The sequence below is a fragment of the Cavia porcellus genome, unplaced genomic scaffold (genome assembly GCF_034190915.1).
Source record: "Cavia porcellus strain 051 isolate PalLab524CR breed Dunkin Hartley unplaced genomic scaffold, mCavPor4.1 scaffold_8, whole genome shotgun sequence".
Classification (NCBI taxonomy): Eukaryota; Metazoa; Chordata; class Mammalia; order Rodentia; family Caviidae; genus Cavia; species Cavia porcellus.
The window spans coordinates 49,224,939-49,242,738 of record NW_026947491.1 but is presented as its reverse complement, the minus strand read 5'-3'; the positions used below and the strand labels follow the sequence as shown (position 1 = coordinate 49,242,738).

Below are 17,800 nucleotides of genomic sequence, written 5' to 3'. Positions count from 1 at the left end.
TTGCCTGCTGTCTCATATGTAGGAAGTGTCAAATTGGATTTACTGACCTGTTTTCTTCCTGGAATCTGCTGAAAAAACCAGCACTCTGCATTTTGATAAGAGAGCTGCCACCTTCAATAGGTTTTTCTCTGGCAGCCTTGCCAGACTAGAGTCAGTTGTGTCTTCCTGGGGCAGGCTTGAGAAGCAGTCCTGGCTTTGTAGGCAAGTTCGATGACAGAGACCAATCCTTAACAGATGCATTGACAGGACATCATTCTACATGGCCCTTACTGTCCTCATTTCATAAATACCAACTAGTTTTCTGCCACTCTGGCCAACTGCAGGTAATCCCATTTTCCAAACCAGGACACCATATATAAAAAAGGAAACTATAAAGTTTCCTTTGCTGCTTATATAACTCCCAGGGGCTCCCCTTAACCCTCAATTTATTTTCTCTGTAGTTTCCAACCACCCAAAGGAGGACATGCTTGAGCTGAAAAAAAATTGAGACCATATTCCGGTGGCAGTCAAGCCTAGACTTACCTCTTCCTGTCCCTTTGCAGCCTACCACCATTAGAGGTATATCGGATGGGTGGGCCAAGTTATTCAAGGCAGTGTCAGGGTCACAGGTGTGTCAAGTACCTCCGCACCATGGCAGGGCTGTTTTCTGGTACTGTCCTTTGAGGCAAGTCATTTGTGGAGCAGTGAGTGGTATTGGTAACAGCCTAAATCAAAAGCCTCTATCTACCCCCACCCATGTACCTCCATCCAGAAGGTGGGCGTCCCAGGGGTAGAAGAGCCTTGCTAGAGATGCCACTTTCCCCATTCCAGATTTAGCTTTTTTTTTTTTCCCTCCATGGGACAGTGTAGTGATAGATTTAGCTTTTGAGTAGGTAATAAATTCATATGGTTGGGGCTGGGGATTTAGCTCAGCGGCATAAGCACCTGCCTTGCAAGCAGGCGGTCGTGAGTTCAATCCCTGGTGCCGATAAAAAGTTAAAAAAAAAATTCGTATGGTTAAAAAAATCAGGTGCCATGGTCCACATGAATAATCCCAGCTGTTTGGTTGTCTTCTTTTGTTTTGGCGTATTTTCAAGACAGGATCTCTGTATGCAGTTTGGACTGACCTTGAACTTGGTTATGTACCTCATGCAGGCATCAAACTTATGACTCCTGAGTGCTGGGACTAGAAGTACACTGCCACACCCAGCAGTCTCAGCTACTTGGGAAGCTGAGGCAGAAAGATCATAAATTCCAGGTCAGTCTGGAATTTAGCAAGCCCCTGTCTCAAAATTTTTAAAAGGCTGGGAACGTTTTTCAGTGGTGGAGTACTTGCCTAGCGTATGTAAGGCTCTGGGTTCAATTCTAGTACTAGGAAAAAATCAAAGTAGTGTAAAATGTTATGAAGATACACAGTGAGAACTCTTACTTCTCACCACTCCCTGTCTACCTAGGCCCCACAGATAACTTTTTAGTAGTTGGTATCCTTCATGTGAGTATTTTCTGTAGACATTCTGTATACTTCTCCAGTGGCAAGTTTAAAAGTTTTCATCATTTATTCATTCATTCATTTATTCATTGTTTTTTGCTGAGACATGGTCTTGCTATGTAGTACAGACTGGTCTTGAACTCACTATGTAGGCCAGGCTGGCATTGAACTCTCAGCAAGCTTCCTGTCTCAGCCTCCTGAATGCTGGGACTATCAACATGTGCCACCACGCTTGGCCTTAGTTTTATTTTTTAGATTTTTTTTTTTCAGTGCTGGGGATTAAACCAAGATTTCATGCATGAGTGCAAGAGCTCTATCACTGAACTACCCAGCCCAAGGTGGCAGGTTTAGATAAGGGATGCCACTGAAGAGGACACAGCTGAGGTGAGACCTGGATAATAAGGGGCCTTTCGCCCATTAAGATCTAGAAGAGGACCATGCTTTTAGGTAATAAGAAACAGTAAAAAAATAAAGGTCCTGAGGCAAGAATGAGTTGGGTGTGGTCAAGGTACAGAAGGAAAACCAAAAACAGCCAGAACACTCCTGAGAGCATTGCCTGGAGCATGGTGTAAGGTGAGGAGATGTCAGGCACAGAGCAAGATCAAGCAGAGTCTTAGAGGTCCTGTGTGGAGTGTTTAGAGTTACTGGAAGTACTTTGAGAAATCATTTCCTTTTTTTAAAATCTTGGTGGCAGTGACACTGGAGATTAAAACCCAGAGCATATGCATGCTAGGCAAACACTGTTCCGTTGAGCTGTATCCACAATCCCCTTTTTAGTTTCATTTTGTGTTAGGGTCATGCTAAGTTGCCCAGGTGACCTCCAACTTGTGATCCTCCTGCCTCATCTTCCTAGGTAGCTGGGATTACAGGCATGTGATCTGCCCCATGCCTGCCTATTATATATTTTAAAGCAAAGAAGTAAGATGATCTGGTTTGCATTTTTATCATTTTATTTTATTCTAATTTATTTTGAGATGGGGTCTTTTTATTTTGAGACAGGATCTTGCTAAAGTAGTAAGGCATCCAAGCTGGACACAAACTTGAACTTACTGGGATTATAGGTATGCACATCACTGCTCCTGCTCCTTTATTTTTGAGATGAGTTCTTGCTAAATCACAGAATTACACAGGCTTCAATTTGGGATCCTCCTATCTTAGCCTTCTAAAGTACTGGAATTAGTCATGAACCACCAAGTAAATGATCACTCCTGCTGCTGATAGGAGGATAGATTCTAAAAGGATGGTGTCTGAGCATCTCTGGGGTAGATTTTAGGACCAAGTGATATGTTTGGTACACAGTAGGCATTCGAGTCATTATTCATCACTGTCTTACAGGGTGCCTGTTATGGCTGGTGCTACATGGTATTTGTGCAGGCACAAGGGCTTCTCTCAGAGAAGTTGGCTGAATTATGGATCTTTATAAAATTGAGGGCTGGGATGTCACTCAGTGGTAGAGCACTTGCCTAGCTTGTACAAGACCTTGGGGTCCACTCTCCAACATCACATAGGTAGAGCAAGTGAGAGAAAAAGTAAATAAATTCCAGTTGTGTTAGTGCATGAGATCTTGTCTCAAATCCCACACACCAGAAAAAAAAAAAAAAAGAAGAAACCTGGCGTGGTGGCTCACACCTGTAATCCCAGCAGGAGGATCACAGGAGGCTGAGGTGGGAGGATCGTTGCAAGTTCGAGATCAGCCTGGGCTACAAAGTGAGCTCAAGGCCAGCCTGAACTGCAAAGTGAGACCACATCTCAAAAAAGACAAAAAAAAATTTTTTTTAAATAATTAAAAAAGAAAGAAAGAAAAAGATAAGAAAAAAAAACTGAAAAGAGTATGATTCCACAGAAGAACTCTATCTCTGTTTAGGAATTCAGGTTTGACTATTGGAACTCAGAGCAACACCTCAGATCAGTCCTCATAAGAAACTATGTCTACATAGAGAGGCCTTGTACTTCTCAACAGAAGTCTGTGTTTGCTGGGCTAAGTGGCTGGCATATGCCTGTAACTTTAGCACTCAGGAAGCTGAGGCAGGAGGATGGTGAGTTTGAAGTCAGCCTAGGTTACACAGCAAGACTGTCTCAAAAAATAAACAAACAAAATAGCCTAAACTTTTCTTGTTTTGAATTTGCTACTTGTTTGCTGGAGACAGGTATTGCTGTACGGCCTGGGCTGGTCCTGAACTGCTAGGCTCAAGTGATCTGCGCACTTCAGTCCCCCAAGTGCTGGAAAGAAGGGCACCAGCTGTATACTGAGCTTGTTCTGTCTTCTTACCTTAAACTTCTGCCTATAACTCTTTGCCCCTCTCCTCTCCACATCTATAGTCTGAGTCATCTTTCAAGACCTATAGCAAATTTTGCCCTCTTCATGACCCTAACCCTACTTTGTTTGTTTTTTTTTTTTTAATTCCTAGCCCTACTTTGGTTGACCTAGTCTCACCCTCTGGATGTTTTGGCAATTACTATGTATACAATCTAGTCGGCAATTAATAATTGGCAGCCTTGTGTCATCTCTCCCATTGTCCTGGAATGTCATTTATTCTCTTACTGTTATATAACTTCTTACCTGCTTGTCTGGTCTTACAGTCCATTTGTTATCTTTTTGTTTGTTTTTAGTATTAAAGATTGAACTCAGGACCTTGTGCTTGTCAGGCAGATGCTGTGCCACTGAGCTATATCCCTAGCCTCCATCCATAATGTTGAGCACAGGAAATGTATTTTAAGCATGACCCCAAAATGCCTTGCTCATAGTAGATCTGCACTTTGTCACAAGCTCAGGGTCTTCTGGTCCCAGAAGCTTCTGTGTCTTAACTGGCACCGTAGTTAGTACATCCAGATTCTCCACTCCTGCTAATTCCTTGTGTCCCTTTTGCCCTGCCCTCTCTAGGCCCCTCACTGTGAGCACGCCTTCTGCAATGCCTGTATCACTCAGTGGTTCTCTCAGCAGCAGACGTGTCCCGTGGACCGTAGCGTCGTGACAGTCGCCCACCTCCGCCCAGTGCCCCGGATCATGCGGAACATGCTGTCAAAGTTGCAGATTGCCTGTGACAACGCTGTGTTTGGTTGCAGTGCCGTTGTCCGGCTTGATAACCTCATGTCTCACCTTAGCGACTGTGAGCACAATCCGAAGCGGCCTGTGACCTGTGAACAGGGCTGCGGGTGAGAGTCTTTCCCCTTTGTCCTCTGCAGAGCAGAGTCCCCCAGGCTTTGCCTATTTCTGACGCCCTGGCATTCTCTGCTTTCTGATTTTCCCCAGGACCTCAGTTCTTTGTCAGTTTTGCAACTGTGATCTTTTTGCTCTTGCTTTAATAAGAGGAGAGCACAGGAATCAGCGATCTATGTAATGACACTAAAGATTGATTCACTTTGTTCTTCCATTAGGGTCTAATATTCCTTATCTGTTTGTAGGCTGACTGCTCTTCAGAAGCAGTCTGCTTTTCCAGACTTCTCATATTTCCTTTTGCCTTATTTTTTTCTTTCTGAAAGGTGTGAAATATTTGATTGAATACTGATAGTTGGGCAGTAAATCTAGGGCTTCTCAGAAATAAACCTGGTGTGGTAGCACATACCTGTAATCCTTGGGAAAGAGAAGCAGGAGGTTTAATGTGAGTTCAAGGCCAACCTAGGCTACATAGTGAGTTTAAGGCCAGCCTGAACTCAGAAAAACCCTGTCTCAAAAAAAAAAAGAAAGAGAGAAAGAAAGAAAGAAAGAGAAAGAAAGAAAGAAAAAGAAAGAAAGAAAGAAAGAGGAAGAAATTAATTTAAAGAGTAAGAAAAAATCCCCAATCAGGAGTTTTCTGCCATAGAACGAGCCATTTTCCCACATCTCACTGAATGGGTTGGTTTTTCTTTCCTCACCTGGACTGCAGCCTGGAGATGCCCAAAGATGAGCTGCCAAACCACAACTGCATTAAGCACTTGCGTTCTGTGGTGCAGCAGCAGCAGACACGAATCGCAGAGCTGGAGAAGACATCAGCTGAACACAAACATCAGCTGGCGGAGCAGGTAGGGTCCAGAGAACACTCGGCATTCACCCACCTAACATCGATCCAGTGGCTCCTCTGTAAGGAGCTTTACTAAGCACCAGAGATACAGTAAGAAATGAGAGCTCTGTCCCTGTCTTCCTGAAGCTTATAGCCTGGTGTTCCTCACAACTCTCAGCAGCCCTCATTCCTAGGTAAACTCTTATTTTTTATCTGCTGTCTGCCTTAACCATCACCCCTGGTTCTGCTTCTCCCCCACAGAAGCGAGACATCCAGCTGCTAAAGGCATACATGCGTGCAATCCGCAGTGTCAACCCCAACCTTCAAAACCTGGAGGAGACCATTGAATACAACGAGATTCTAGAGTGAGTATTACATAGGACATGGAGTTGTTTACTCCACATCCTGGTACCAAGGCCTGAAAGGAGGAAGAGCAGGGGAGTGGTGGAGAACAGTAAGAGCCGGCCCAGGGCCACTGCTTCTCAGATGTTGGGGTGAAGGACAAGGGCAGAGGAGAGGTTAACCTCAGCTGCAGTACAGGATTTCTTATTTATTTGGGTAGATGGAAGGGGAAACCTGTCCGAGGATGCAGTTTATCTGGAATTAGGTAAGTATCACCATATATAAAAAGCCCTGTGTTAAAAGGCTGTGGAGAGCTAGTAAGGCCAAAAAGAAATAGAAGATATCGTCCCTGTCTTCAGGTAGCTTACAACCCAGAGAAGAGGTAGAGTGCAAGTCCAGGAAAGTGATCTAGAACACAGCAAAACAAGCGAAGTTTAAGATCTCTTTCAGTTCTGGAGTGCTATACAGTTCATAGACTATAAACTGTAAGTGTGTATATATACCATATATATGTATATATATGGCAAATAATGCCAAGTGGGACACAGTTCAGTGGAACCATTGCTTCATTCAGTGAGTAATATATTGAGTATTTACTTTGTGCCAGGCATGATGTACATTAAGCATTGGGATTGGGATTTCAGAGAAAACAGGAACAGAACATAGACTTGTGGGATTTACTCTGGAGAGTAATATATGTTGCCTCAGATGGGGTCAACTAGGGAAAGATTTGAGTTTTCTGAGCCAATGCTAGAAGGCAAGATGAATAGGGTCAAGTTAACCATGGGGCGGGTAGGTGTTCTACTTAGGAGAAAAAGCCAAAGCAATGAAAGATGATTGATTGAGCTGGAATGACCACCTCCAACCCTCTCCCCACAGATGGGTGAACTCACTGCAGCCAGCCAGAGTGACCCGCTGGGGAGGGATGATCTCCACCCCCGATGCTGTGCTCCAGGCTGTGATCAAGCGCTCCCTAGTGGAAAGTGGCTGTCCTGCCTCTATTGTCAATGAGCTGATCGAAAATGCTCATGAACGCAGCTGGCCTCAGGGTTTGGCCACACTAGAAACGAGACAGATGAACCGGCGCTTTTATGAGAACTATGTGGCTAAGCGCATCCCTGGCAAGCAGGCTGTTGTGGTGATGGCCTGTGAGAACCAGCATATGGGAGACGACATGGTGCAGGAGCCAGGCCTGGTCATGATATTTGCGCATGGCGTGGAGGAGATATAGGGGAGCTTGACTGGCTGTCAGGAGGAGATGAAAATCTGAAAACCCTGTCATTCCAGCAGCTGGGCCCTGAGTCCTCCCTGTTTTTTCCTTAAGGCAGAGCCACAAATCCCCCTGCTTTTCGGCACTGAAGAGCACTGGGACGCTTTGCTCAGCCTTCAGGGAGGAAACCTAGATTCCTGTCTTTTGCCATATTTTTTCTCCTAAAATGTCTGTAAATTCTGTCTAGAGGGAATGTCCCCACTTTTGTATTTTCCTGCCAAGAGCCCATGGTTCCAGATATTTGCAGAAAGCACAAAAAGATTTGTTTTCCCTAGGGCTCAAGGTGGAGTGAGGAATCTAATCATCCCTCTCCTGCAAAACCAGGGAATCAGACCTATTGACTCTTAAGTGTCATTTAGAGGGCAGCTCTGGGGAGTAGACATCCAGAAGAAATGGTAAGGGTGAAACCAAAACCCTAGAAGTAAACAGGCCATTCATTGGCCATCTCTTGAGGGAAGCCTGGATCTCTGTGCCAAGCACTCCCTCTGCAGCCCACCGTAAGGTGCAGCACCCACCGAGACTGCAGGTGCACAGGTTGGGATGCTGAAAGTTCTGGGTGAGCTCTTTCTTCCTATACCTTCCTAATGGGGGAATGACAGGGCTAGGGGTGGGAGTTAGGTTGTTGGGTTCATATGTTCAACAAGAAGCTGCTTTCAGGCTTTTGCCGAAATAGAGTAGTCGGGCTGGGGATTTAGCTCAGTGGCATAAGCGCCTGCCTTGCAAGCAGGCAGTCCTGAGTTCAATCCCCGGTACCAATAAAAAGACAAAAAAAAAAAAAAAAAAAAAGAAATAGAATAGTCACTGCCTTTTGTGGCACACCAACAAAAGTTTCATAGACCTCCCTCTCCAGCCCTGTGATTGTAGTTATTTTGTAGTTATTTTGATAATTTCCTTTGGCTGTTGTGTGTCTGTATTTCACAAACTCAATCTGTTTTCTACCTTTTTTTTTTTTTTTTTTTTTTAAGAATGGCCTTGTCAGGGCTTACCCCATATTCTAGCCCAGCTACATTGTTGACATTTTAATTTATTTACTTTTTTTTTAAGAAATGAAAAAGAAAAAAAGTCAAAATTTAAAGTTTGTTTTGGTTTGGTTTTTTGAGGGTGTTTGGTTGGTTGGTTTTTGCTCTTCCTCTTCCTGTTGGGATTCTGAATGGGGTGGGACAGGGAGAGGGTGTGTTATACATTTTTCCTTTTCAGCACAACCTTTGGTTTTAATATAGGAAGAGCCAAGGGAGTTGTTGGCTGAGTTTTTGATAACACCTGTTCCCACCCTCTGTAACCGATCTGCACTGTGGAGCTCCTCTGTTCCTGTGATGGATGTGACAGTCCAGCATTGACACACGGGCCCCTGAAGAAATTTCTTCGCAGTCCAGCATCTTACTCTAAATCCTGGATTTAGAGCACTGATTTTGAAGGCAACCCTCCCCACAACTTTCCTCGGAGCTGGGTTCTAAGTTTCACCTCACAACTAATAAGAATTGCATCTTTGTGTCTCTGAGAATAGGCTGTGCTCTGCCGTATCCACCTGAGGACTTCAGCTCTGTCTCAGGCTACTGGGGGCTTGCTTTCTTTTATCCCTGTAGTGACTGGCAGAGTAAGCAAGGGGGGTATCTGTGCTTTTTTTTTTTTTTTTTTTTTTTTTGGTCTTTTTTGTTTTTATCGGTACCAGGAATCGAACTCACGACTGCCTGCTTGATAAGCAAGCACTTATGCCACTGAGCTAAATCCCCAGCCCTATCTGTGCTTATTTTAATGTGCAGGTGGGATAGGGTTGGAGAAAGATTGGGGGTTCCTCTCCACCATGGAATGGTGTCTTTGTATGGAGATTTCTTCCCGACCAGCTTGCCATTGGTCTGGATAGTTGGATCATGGCTCCACTAGGATTGGGATGGATAGATAGAAGTTTGAAGGAGATAGGAAACAGTTCCAGCTCCAGAACACTGTCCTCAGGAATTTTTGACTATTAGTCTGGTTATAGTTCTACACACACACACACACACACACCCGCCTTACCAGGGGCCATACTCTCCTCTTCACCCCCAGATGGAGCCAGCCAGCTCAGTTCTGGCTCCCTTCCCCACACCCCTTTGCAGTGGTGTCTCTGTGGGTTGCTGGTTGTGTTGTATGTGCTGTTTCATGGTGTTGACTGCACTAATAAACCTTTCACTCAAATCTCTGAATTCTTAAATCGCCATCACTCCCCTTCTTGCAAAGTTTTCTTTCTCTGCTTAGGCTTTTCTCCCACCCCAGTTTCCTTGCTTTGTAGCCCATCTTGAACTGTTTGAGTAGGACATCTGTCTGGGAGTGGTGTACCCCTCATACCCGCTTGGGCTGCACAAGCCCTACTGTACCTTTTACTCCCTCTTGTCCTGTAGCAGCCAAAACGCTCTCCAGCAATCTGAACTGTGCTGTTTCCTTTAGACTAAATCCCATGTCTTCCTGAGTGCTTCTGAGATTGGGGATATTTTTTACTGAAGATACACAAGCCCCTTTCCCCTCGACCTACAGGCATACTTGCTTTGGAGTCTGGAATTCCATTGTAGGTAAAGAAGTCTACCCCTCAGTTGTTCCTAACCAAGAAAATAAATGTGAAGAAGAGAAACCAAAATAATCATGCCTGGTGTGGTTGCCAAACCTTGATAAAGCCTTTTCCTAAGGGTTTTCTGCCACCACCTCCCTGCCAAGGGAAGAAAATCTCCCTCCCTCCCCTGAACTGTAGTTTAAAAATTTGTTGAACATTTATCATGCATCTAATGTAAATCTAAACATAGTCTAGAAACTAGTTAGTGTGTGTGTGTAGGGGAGCAGTTCTTGCACTCACTCAGTGCTTTCTTACATGCAACATATGATTAGAAAGTAATGACCATGGGGCTGGGGGTATAGCTCAGCAGCACAAATGCCTGCTTGGCAAGCGCAAGGTCCTGAGTTCAATCCCCAGTACCAAAAAATAAAAAAAACAACCACATCACAAAGCAGAACAAGCATAAGAGATTGTATATGTACCTGAGTGATACCAGTAGTTCTTTTTTCCCTGAAGCCCCTTTCATTTTGCTTTAAGAACCTACTGCTTGGGGCTGGGGATTTAGCTCAGTGGCATAAGCACCTGCCTTGCAAGTGTGTGGTCAAGAGTTTGATCCCTGGTACCGATAAAAATGAAAATGAAAAAGACAAAAAAAAAAAAAAAGACCTACTGCTTGTTCTTTTGAATGTCATAAATGGTGCCATATCTTTTTATGGTAAGTTTTTTTTTTTTTTTTTTTGAGATAGTCTCCTTATATAGTCCAGGATGGCTTCACAATCTTCCTGTGTGTTAGGATTATAGGCTTGTTTCTGGGTGCCCAGTTTAGATTTGATTTTTGGAAACAAATATTCATTGAATGTCTACCCTGCAAAGTACTCACATAGGATTGGGAGGAGATTTGAGGGTTCATGTAACAAAATGGGACTGCCCTACGCCGGGTGTAGTGGCACATGCCTATAATACCTATATAGCACCTGAGACAGGAGGCTGGCTGCAAGTTCAAGGCCAGCCTCGGCTACAAAGTGAGTTAAACGCCAGCCTAAACTGCATAGTGAAACCCTGTCTCAAGAAAACAAAAAGGCATTGCCCTCCAGAGAGCTTACTCCCTTAGGGTGAAGTGATGAGTTCATCTGGGGAACACAGTGGGGAGCATGTCTGGCTCAATGTGTTTAGTCAGGGTATAGAAGAAGCATTTTGGGGCTTAAGAGCAAGAAGTTAATGCCAAGATATCTGCCTACAGATGATAAAGGAGTTCTAGGAATGAATGCAAACCCTGGGATCAGACCATTGGAGCACATGGCTATAATCACCAGCCTCAGAGCTGATGCCAGAGAATCCGTTAGCCCAGCCTGGGCACTTCGCAAAACCCTGGCTCTGAGAAAGGGTAGGGATGTGGCGCAGTGTGAAGGCTCTGGGTTCAATCCCCAGCACAGCAGGGTGGGGGGATTTAGCAATTCTGGAAGAAATGGGTAAGAAGGTTGACTGATTTTTTTTTTTTTAAAGTAATTTTGAAGTAATTTAAATATGGCTCGGGTTAGGGATTTAACTCAGTGGTGTATGTGTCTGTGTGGCAAGTCTGAGGTCATGAATTTGATATCTGGAAAAAAAATCCTTAAATGTGGCTCATAAATTAACTGATGTTCTAGAAATGTTTTGAGTAGCATCCTAAAACAACTGTAAGTTGAGATTATTTTAGCATAGATCCTTTAATGATTTGCTTTATGGAATAAACTGCAGAGGTTTAGCCAAGCCTCTTAAACTTTGGCAAAAGTCAACAACTTGGAGACAATAATTAAAAGTTCTTGAAACATTAGCTTTAAAAAAAGTTACATAAAAGCAATTTAAATTGGGGCTGGGGATTTAGCTCAGCGACATTAGTGCCTGCCTCGCAAGTGTGCGGTCGTGAATTCCATCCCTGGTACCGATAAAAATGAAAAAGACCAAAAAAAAAAAAAAAAAAAACAATTTAAATTAAGATCTACATTTACAGCTAAAAAGTAGAGGGGCATTAGCTTTCTTTTTTTCTTGGTACCAGGAATCAAACTCATGACCTCAAGCTTGCCAGGTAGGTGCTATGCTGCTGATCTGTATCCCTGGCCGGCCATTAGCTTCCTGTGGTTATAAGGTCAAGAGACAAAAAGAACTTCATGAGAGGAGGCACAAATTACACTGTCATATAATCACCAGCCCAATTAGATGGGAACCATTTTACTGGGAAAAATTAAGAATTAAAAAGAAATGGGTGATTAGGCAGGATATGTGAACAACAGGAGCTTGTATTTAGTCAGGAGTTGAGGTTCCTGGACAGGGAGTACTGTGATGAAGGAAGTGTGGTTTTTTATTATTTATTTATTTTTTGTCTTTTTCGTTTTAATCGGTAAAAGGGATCAAACTCATGACTGCCTGCTTGCAAGGCAGGGGCTTATGCCGCTTAGCTAAATCCCCAGCCCCTTTTGTTTTTTGAGACTGTATCTCATGGAGCTCAGCTGGCCTTGAACTTGCAGGGGCCCTCCTGTCTCAGCTTCCTGCCTATTGGGGGGGTACAGCTGTGGGCCACTATGTTCCAGCTTGTTTTTTTTTTTTTGGAGACACGGACTTTATATGTACTTCAGGCTGGCTTCGAACTCAAGGTAATTCTCTTGCCTCAGCTTTTAGAGTGCTGAGATCACAGGCATGCACCACCACACCAGGCACTGAAAGCACAGTAATAGAATAATAACACTAGGGAAGGGTAGAATTAAATGTGACGGAAGCTGGTATCTTGAAGGCCACTATTAATAGGAATGAATTCAGATGATGTGCTAGAGGAAGCAATTCATGAATGGTGGGTGTGGGATGAAAGGAAATGTCAAAGAAATCTTAAAGTTGAAAACCACAAGAAATTCAGAGGATAGTAGTAAAAACAAAAATGGGGTAGCTAGACATAGTGATGCATGCCTGTGATTCCAGCACTTAGGAGGCTAAGGCAAGAAGATTGACAAAAGTTAGAGGCCAGCCTGGGCTACATAGAGTTGGAAATCAGACTCAACTACATGAACTGTGTCTCAAAAAAGAAAAAAAAAATTTTTTTTGTGCATATGATTTGGGGAGAGAAAGCAGTTCTGTTGCATTTCAGGTAATATTAGGTCAGTTATGTAGATTGCTAGAGAATTGTTTGACTAAGAGGCCATGCCTGGAAAGGAGGCTTTGGTTGTCTTGGGAGAAAAGAGAACAATAAAGTTTTGGTAGAATTCCATTGGAAAGGGAGAAAACAAGTGGCACAGAAAAACTATATTCTGAGAAGGTAAAAACAACAATGTTCTTAATGCCAGTGAAATTTTTTTTCAGGAGGGTGTGTAGTAGATGCCTGTAATCTCAATGCTTGGGAGGCTGAGGCAGGAGGATCACCATGAGTTAAAGGCCAGTCTGGGCTACATAGTGAGTTCAAGGCCAGCCCAGCCTAACTACACAGTGAGAGCCTGTTTCAAAACATCAAACAACAACAACAAAAGAAAGAAAACAAGTTGGTGATTTATCAATTATCAAATTATCAAATCATGGTGAGGTTTTGTCTGTTCTGAATTAAAGGACTGATCTAGTCAAATAGGAAAATTTAAGGTGGAATGGAGGGATATTTATGGAAAATTCCTTATGAGGTTGAATAGGACTGTAAGTCAAGGTGGAGACAGTAACTTCAGGGAAGATATGCAAAGCTAAACTCTACAGCAGAAACTAAAGCTGTAGGTGGAAAGTAAATATGTAACAATGGGGGAAAGTGGAAAGATCAAGCAGCATAAAGATAAAGAAATGACCAGTTGGAACAGAAATGAGAGGATGGAGGAACCCGGTGTGGGGTGGAACTAAAGGGATGCTAGAAATGTATTACTTATCATACACAAAGAGTAAAATCTTGGCCTGTCACAAAAGTTACAAGAAAAGCATCTGAGACTGCAAGAGCTACCTTCAGGTACCAAACTAACTCTTCTACATTCCCATACCTGGGCTAGACTAGGACCTAGAGCCTCCATTTTGTAAACGGTGAATTAGTCTCTCCTTTACAGCATGGTTGTCAGCTGCCCTCTGCTGGTCACTTTTGGTCTTGGGTCTCCAAATAGTTAACATGCAAAACTAGCTATGCAAGATGCACAATACAGTACTAAGCCAATTCCATGAATTATTCCCATACTATATAAATAAATAAGCTTAGATAATATACAATCATGAAAATTATTTCTGTATATATTTGATTACATCTGCGAATAAGGCCTTGTAGAGAATATGTAAAGAAACAAAATATACAGTGCTCTCAGTTTATAACCTAATCCAAATGAAACATATACATATATAAACATTTATACAACAGAACTTTATTCATTTGGCTTTTTGCAGTACTGGGATAGAAACCAAGGCTTTCTCAGAATTATATCCTTTTTTAAATTTTAGACAGGGTTTTACTATTATTAAATTGCTCAGGCTGTACTGGGAATAGAACTCAGGATCCTGTGATTGCCTGGTAGGTGCTGTGCCACTGAGCCATATCCCTACACTCTGGGCTTGAACTTTTAATCCTCCTGCTTCAGCCTCCACAGTGGTAAGATTATAGGCATACACAACTAGGTCTGGCTACAGGCTACAGCAAAACTTTAAGAACTGCATGACTTTTTTTTTTTTTTTTTTTTTTTTTTTTTTTTTTTTTTGAGACAGGGGCTCACTGTGTAGTTAAGGGTGTCCTTACACTCACAGTCCTCCTGCCTCAGTCTCTGAAGTGCTGGGATTACAGGCATATACCACCATACCTGGCTTATTTGTGTCAAGAGTTTACATTCAGCTGGGTTTGCTAGGGCTTGCCTATAATCTCCATACTCTGGGAGGGTGAGGCAAGAGGATTGCAAGTTCAAGGTAAGATGAGGCAATTTAGATCTTATTTTTTTTTTTTTTTAAAAAAAGAGTAGGCATATAGCTCAGCATGAAGGCCCTAGGTTCAGTCTCTTGTACTATAAAACAAAACAACACAACAAAAACCCAGAAAAGCATCCATTTTACAAAAAGAAGGACTTCACACAACAAAATTAATGAGAAAGATGGCAATAGGTTGTCAAAAACTTTTCAGGAGTAATATTTAGTTGGAAACTGAATGAATAAAAAGATTATTCCACTCAGGTATGGTGGCACATGTCTGTAATCCCAGCAGTGGGGAGGCTAAAGCAAGAGGACTGCTGTCAATTCAATAGTTCAAGAACAGCACGGCCAATCATGGTGGTACACACCAGTAATCCCAGCACTTAGGAGGCTGAGGCAGGAGGATTGCTGTGAGATGAACACTAGCCTGAACTATATAGAATGACCCCATCTTAAAAAAAAAAAAAAAAAAAAAGAACAGCGTAAATAAGGCCAAATAACTCTACTAGGAACTAAAAGAATGCTGGTGGATGGCATTTACTGGGACCCGACGAGCCATGCTAGGACCTGGAGCACTGGGAAACCAAGTGCGGCTGTGAGTGTGGCAGAGTATAGCAGCCCAGGACAGGAGCCACCGGTGTTTACTAGGTCTGGTGCCAAGCTGGGACTTGGAGCACAGGGAAATCAAGAAACCCCTCCCCCCCTTGCCTGTTTTGTTTTGTTGAGCTTCAGTATACATGAAGGCGTGGACAGTTATTTTGAGGAGAACCAAAGACTCTAGGACAGCCATTAGTGACTTCCTTATTGTCTGGTTTTGAAGACCTAAAATGCCTTTCTCATTCAGTTCGGATCAGTTTTATACTATGTTGTTTTTGTATGAATTCTCTGTATGTGAAGACATGGACAACTATTTGGAAGAAAACAAGAGACAATATGAAAGAGACAATATGATAGTGAAGATCTGAGGTCGTCTAACTTTGAAATTTTTAATCTCTTACATTGGTTTCTTATGTCATATTTTGTTCTGTTTTGTTGTGTTTAATTTACTTTAAAATAATAAAAAAAAAGAATGCTGGTGGACAGAATGTAGTGCGAGAGGAAGAATGGTGAGAGAAAAGGTCTGTTTCAGACCATGCAATACAAAGGCAAGGTGAGCTTGGAGCAGCTGCTATGTTTATCATGGTGTAGCTCAACATACATCACTTGGGCTGAGGTGTAGGATCAGTGATAGAACACTTCCTAGCACATGCCTGATCCTGGGTTTGATCCACAAAGCTGAAAAGAAAAACAAAACTGTCATGACAAATAGTAGGCTCAACCTGCACTCATCCCTTAGAAAAGTTGACTGACCTGAAACATATTTAGAAGGCAGAATGATAAACAGAACTTACTTCCAAATTTCAGAAGCATGTCAAGAAATTCTTTATAGGCAACTTGGCGAATACTGCTGGCAGACTGATGGGTTCCAGCTAGGGTGAACACTGAACACTGCTAGGGTGTGCAGGGGTCTAAAGGACATGGGGGTTGGGACCAGGGATTTAGCTCAGTGGTGTAAGTGTCTACCTTGCAATTGCAAGATCGTGAGTTCAATCCCCGGTACCAAAACAAAAACAACAACAAAAAAAACAAACAAACAAACAAAAAAAAAAAAAAAAAAAAAACCCCAAAGGACATGGGGGCTAGGGGTGGTACTAATGAAGAGCAGATGGGGCCAGGCGAGTACTACTCATTACCCTTGAGTGTGCGGCTCTCTGTGGTGCTGCTGCACTATAAATAAAGTACGAGGCTGGGAGGAATAGTGCAGTCCTGAAATCCCAGCATCCCTGGAAGCTGAGGCAAGAGAATTTCACAGTCAGCTTAGCCTGGGATACTTAGCAATTTAGGAAGAACCTGTCTCAAATTAAAAAAAGGAGGGGGGGGCAAGGCATAAAGACTTGGGCTCAATCTCTAGTAAAACACACACACGCACACACAGTACAAAGAACCCACTAACAACATGCATCAAGAACTGGATGAGGTGACATTCCCTGGCTTGCCTAATACACAAAGAATTTAAAACAGTACCAGGCACATAAGCAGCATTCAGTAGAAAGTTACCCTCCGTCTTGTAGCCGCAGCGTCTGTTTCAGTAGTTCCAACCCAGCCCTGCCTACTTGACACGCCTCAAGTAGTGGCACAGACCGTGCAGTGGGTCTTCAGTGTCAGCAGACTCACAAAGCAGGACTCCAGTCACAAAATTCAGAGGCTCAGCTTTCCTAGAAACTCCAGGTTTGACTGTTACTGCGCAACAAGCACTCAGGTTTCCAAACAAAACTTAACCCAATTCTTTGCTGTCCCCTTAATAAAAACAATCTGTGCGCCCAAGCCCTGCTAGCAAACGTCAAGTTGGAAAATTCTTTAAAAGCCTTGTATCCTAGCAGCGAACACAGTGCAGCACAACTAAGCTTCTGAGATCACCCTCGGCCCCCTTATCGTAGGAATGCGATGCCTTTTCCAGACCGAAACAGAAAGTGCAAGCAAGCATGAGGACCAGAGCTCTCCTTCTACCCGTCGTAAAGCGAAAAAGAGCAGCCGTCACGAACAGGATTCGAACCTGTGCGGGGAAACCCCATTGGATTTCGAGTCCAACGCCTTAACCACTCGGCCACCGTGACTCCCAAAACTCTGTTTTGTCGCGCGCTTACAGAAAGTCCACACCACGCCCGGGCGGGGCTCCAGGCCGCGGAGAGCGAGGGACGCAAGCACCTGGCGCCTCCCGGCCCTTGCCCCTGCCGCTGCGCCTCACCCCTCGGAGCAGAGTCGGGCGCAGCCGGGGACCAGGCGGGGGCTCGGGGAGCGCAGACCTGTCAGAAGGAGCTGCCAACCTCGCAGCTCAGAGAGGGCCGGGCCCGGGGTGGTGCCTGCGGGAACTGGGTGGGGGGCGTGGCGCGCGGGGCAGGGTCCGGCGTGAAAGAGCGCTGGGCATGGAGGAGAACCAGGAACTTTTCGGGGAAAGGGCTCTGAGCTCTTCGGAATTAGGGTTCTACAAGGGGCTGGAACCGTGCAGGAACGCACTCGGGTTTATGGGCTGGGCTCTTGGGACACGGTGGAGGGTTGGGCCTCTTAGGCTGAGAGGCAGAAGAGAGGGGAAAGGGCATGGCGGGGAGTAAAGAGCGCTCCAGAAAGCGGCGCCGCCCCAGGAAGTCGCCCTCGCCACCGCCGCCAGGCAGCCCGCCGGAGTCCGTCCGCGCCCGCGCTTGGCCGCCGCGCCGGGCCTGCCGGCAGGGGGCGCTACACAAACCGGGGCCGGCCCAGGCGGCGGGAGGCGGCGGCCGCGGCGGCGGGAGACGGTGGGAGGCGGGCGG

General features: G+C 44.3%; 1 protein-coding gene, 1 long non-coding RNA gene and 1 other non-coding gene across 14 annotated transcripts in view; 1 reads left to right on the top strand and 2 right to left on the bottom strand.

Moving 5' to 3' along the window:
• Nucleotides 1-8,132, top strand: part of Rnf41 (ring finger protein 41) — a 31,894-nt gene extending 23,762 nt beyond the window's left edge. For 5 of the 8 annotated variants that reach the window (XM_063254936.1, XM_005006410.4, XM_013159235.3 and 2 more), the window contains 4 exons: nt 4,350-4,621; nt 5,332-5,467; nt 5,707-5,810; nt 6,667-8,132. In XM_063254936.1, the coding sequence (XP_063111006.1) occupies nt 4,350-4,621; nt 5,332-5,467; nt 5,707-5,810; nt 6,667-7,018 (864 nt within the window). In that variant the 3' untranslated portion in view covers nt 7,019-8,132. Of the gene's footprint in view, nt 1-440; nt 559-1,134; nt 1,238-4,349; nt 4,622-5,331; nt 5,468-5,706; nt 5,811-6,666 lie in introns of all 8 variants that reach the window. The other 3 variants (XM_063254938.1, XM_063254939.1, XM_013159237.3) reach the window with 3 other exon arrangements.
• Nucleotides 8,133-15,416: 7,284 nt separating this feature from the next.
• Nucleotides 15,417-17,738, bottom strand: LOC106028928 (uncharacterized). 5 transcript variants are annotated; one of them, XR_001202575.2, is made up of 3 exons: nt 16,190-17,738; nt 15,848-15,964; nt 15,417-15,731 (listed from the first exon to the last, which is right to left on the bottom strand). It is a non-coding gene; the product is annotated as an uncharacterized LOC106028928 (long non-coding RNA). The 5 variants fall into 5 exon arrangements; XR_002792796.2 differs by having other exon boundaries at nt 15,417-15,964; nt 16,190-16,286; nt 16,521-17,738; XR_002792798.2 differs by having other exon boundaries at nt 15,417-15,964; nt 16,190-16,286; nt 16,554-17,738.
• Trnas-cga (transfer RNA serine (anticodon CGA)) lies at nt 17,029-17,110 on the bottom strand. The gene has a single exon. It is a non-coding gene; the product is annotated as a tRNA-Ser (tRNA).
• Nucleotides 17,739-17,800: the final 62 nt, after the last annotated feature.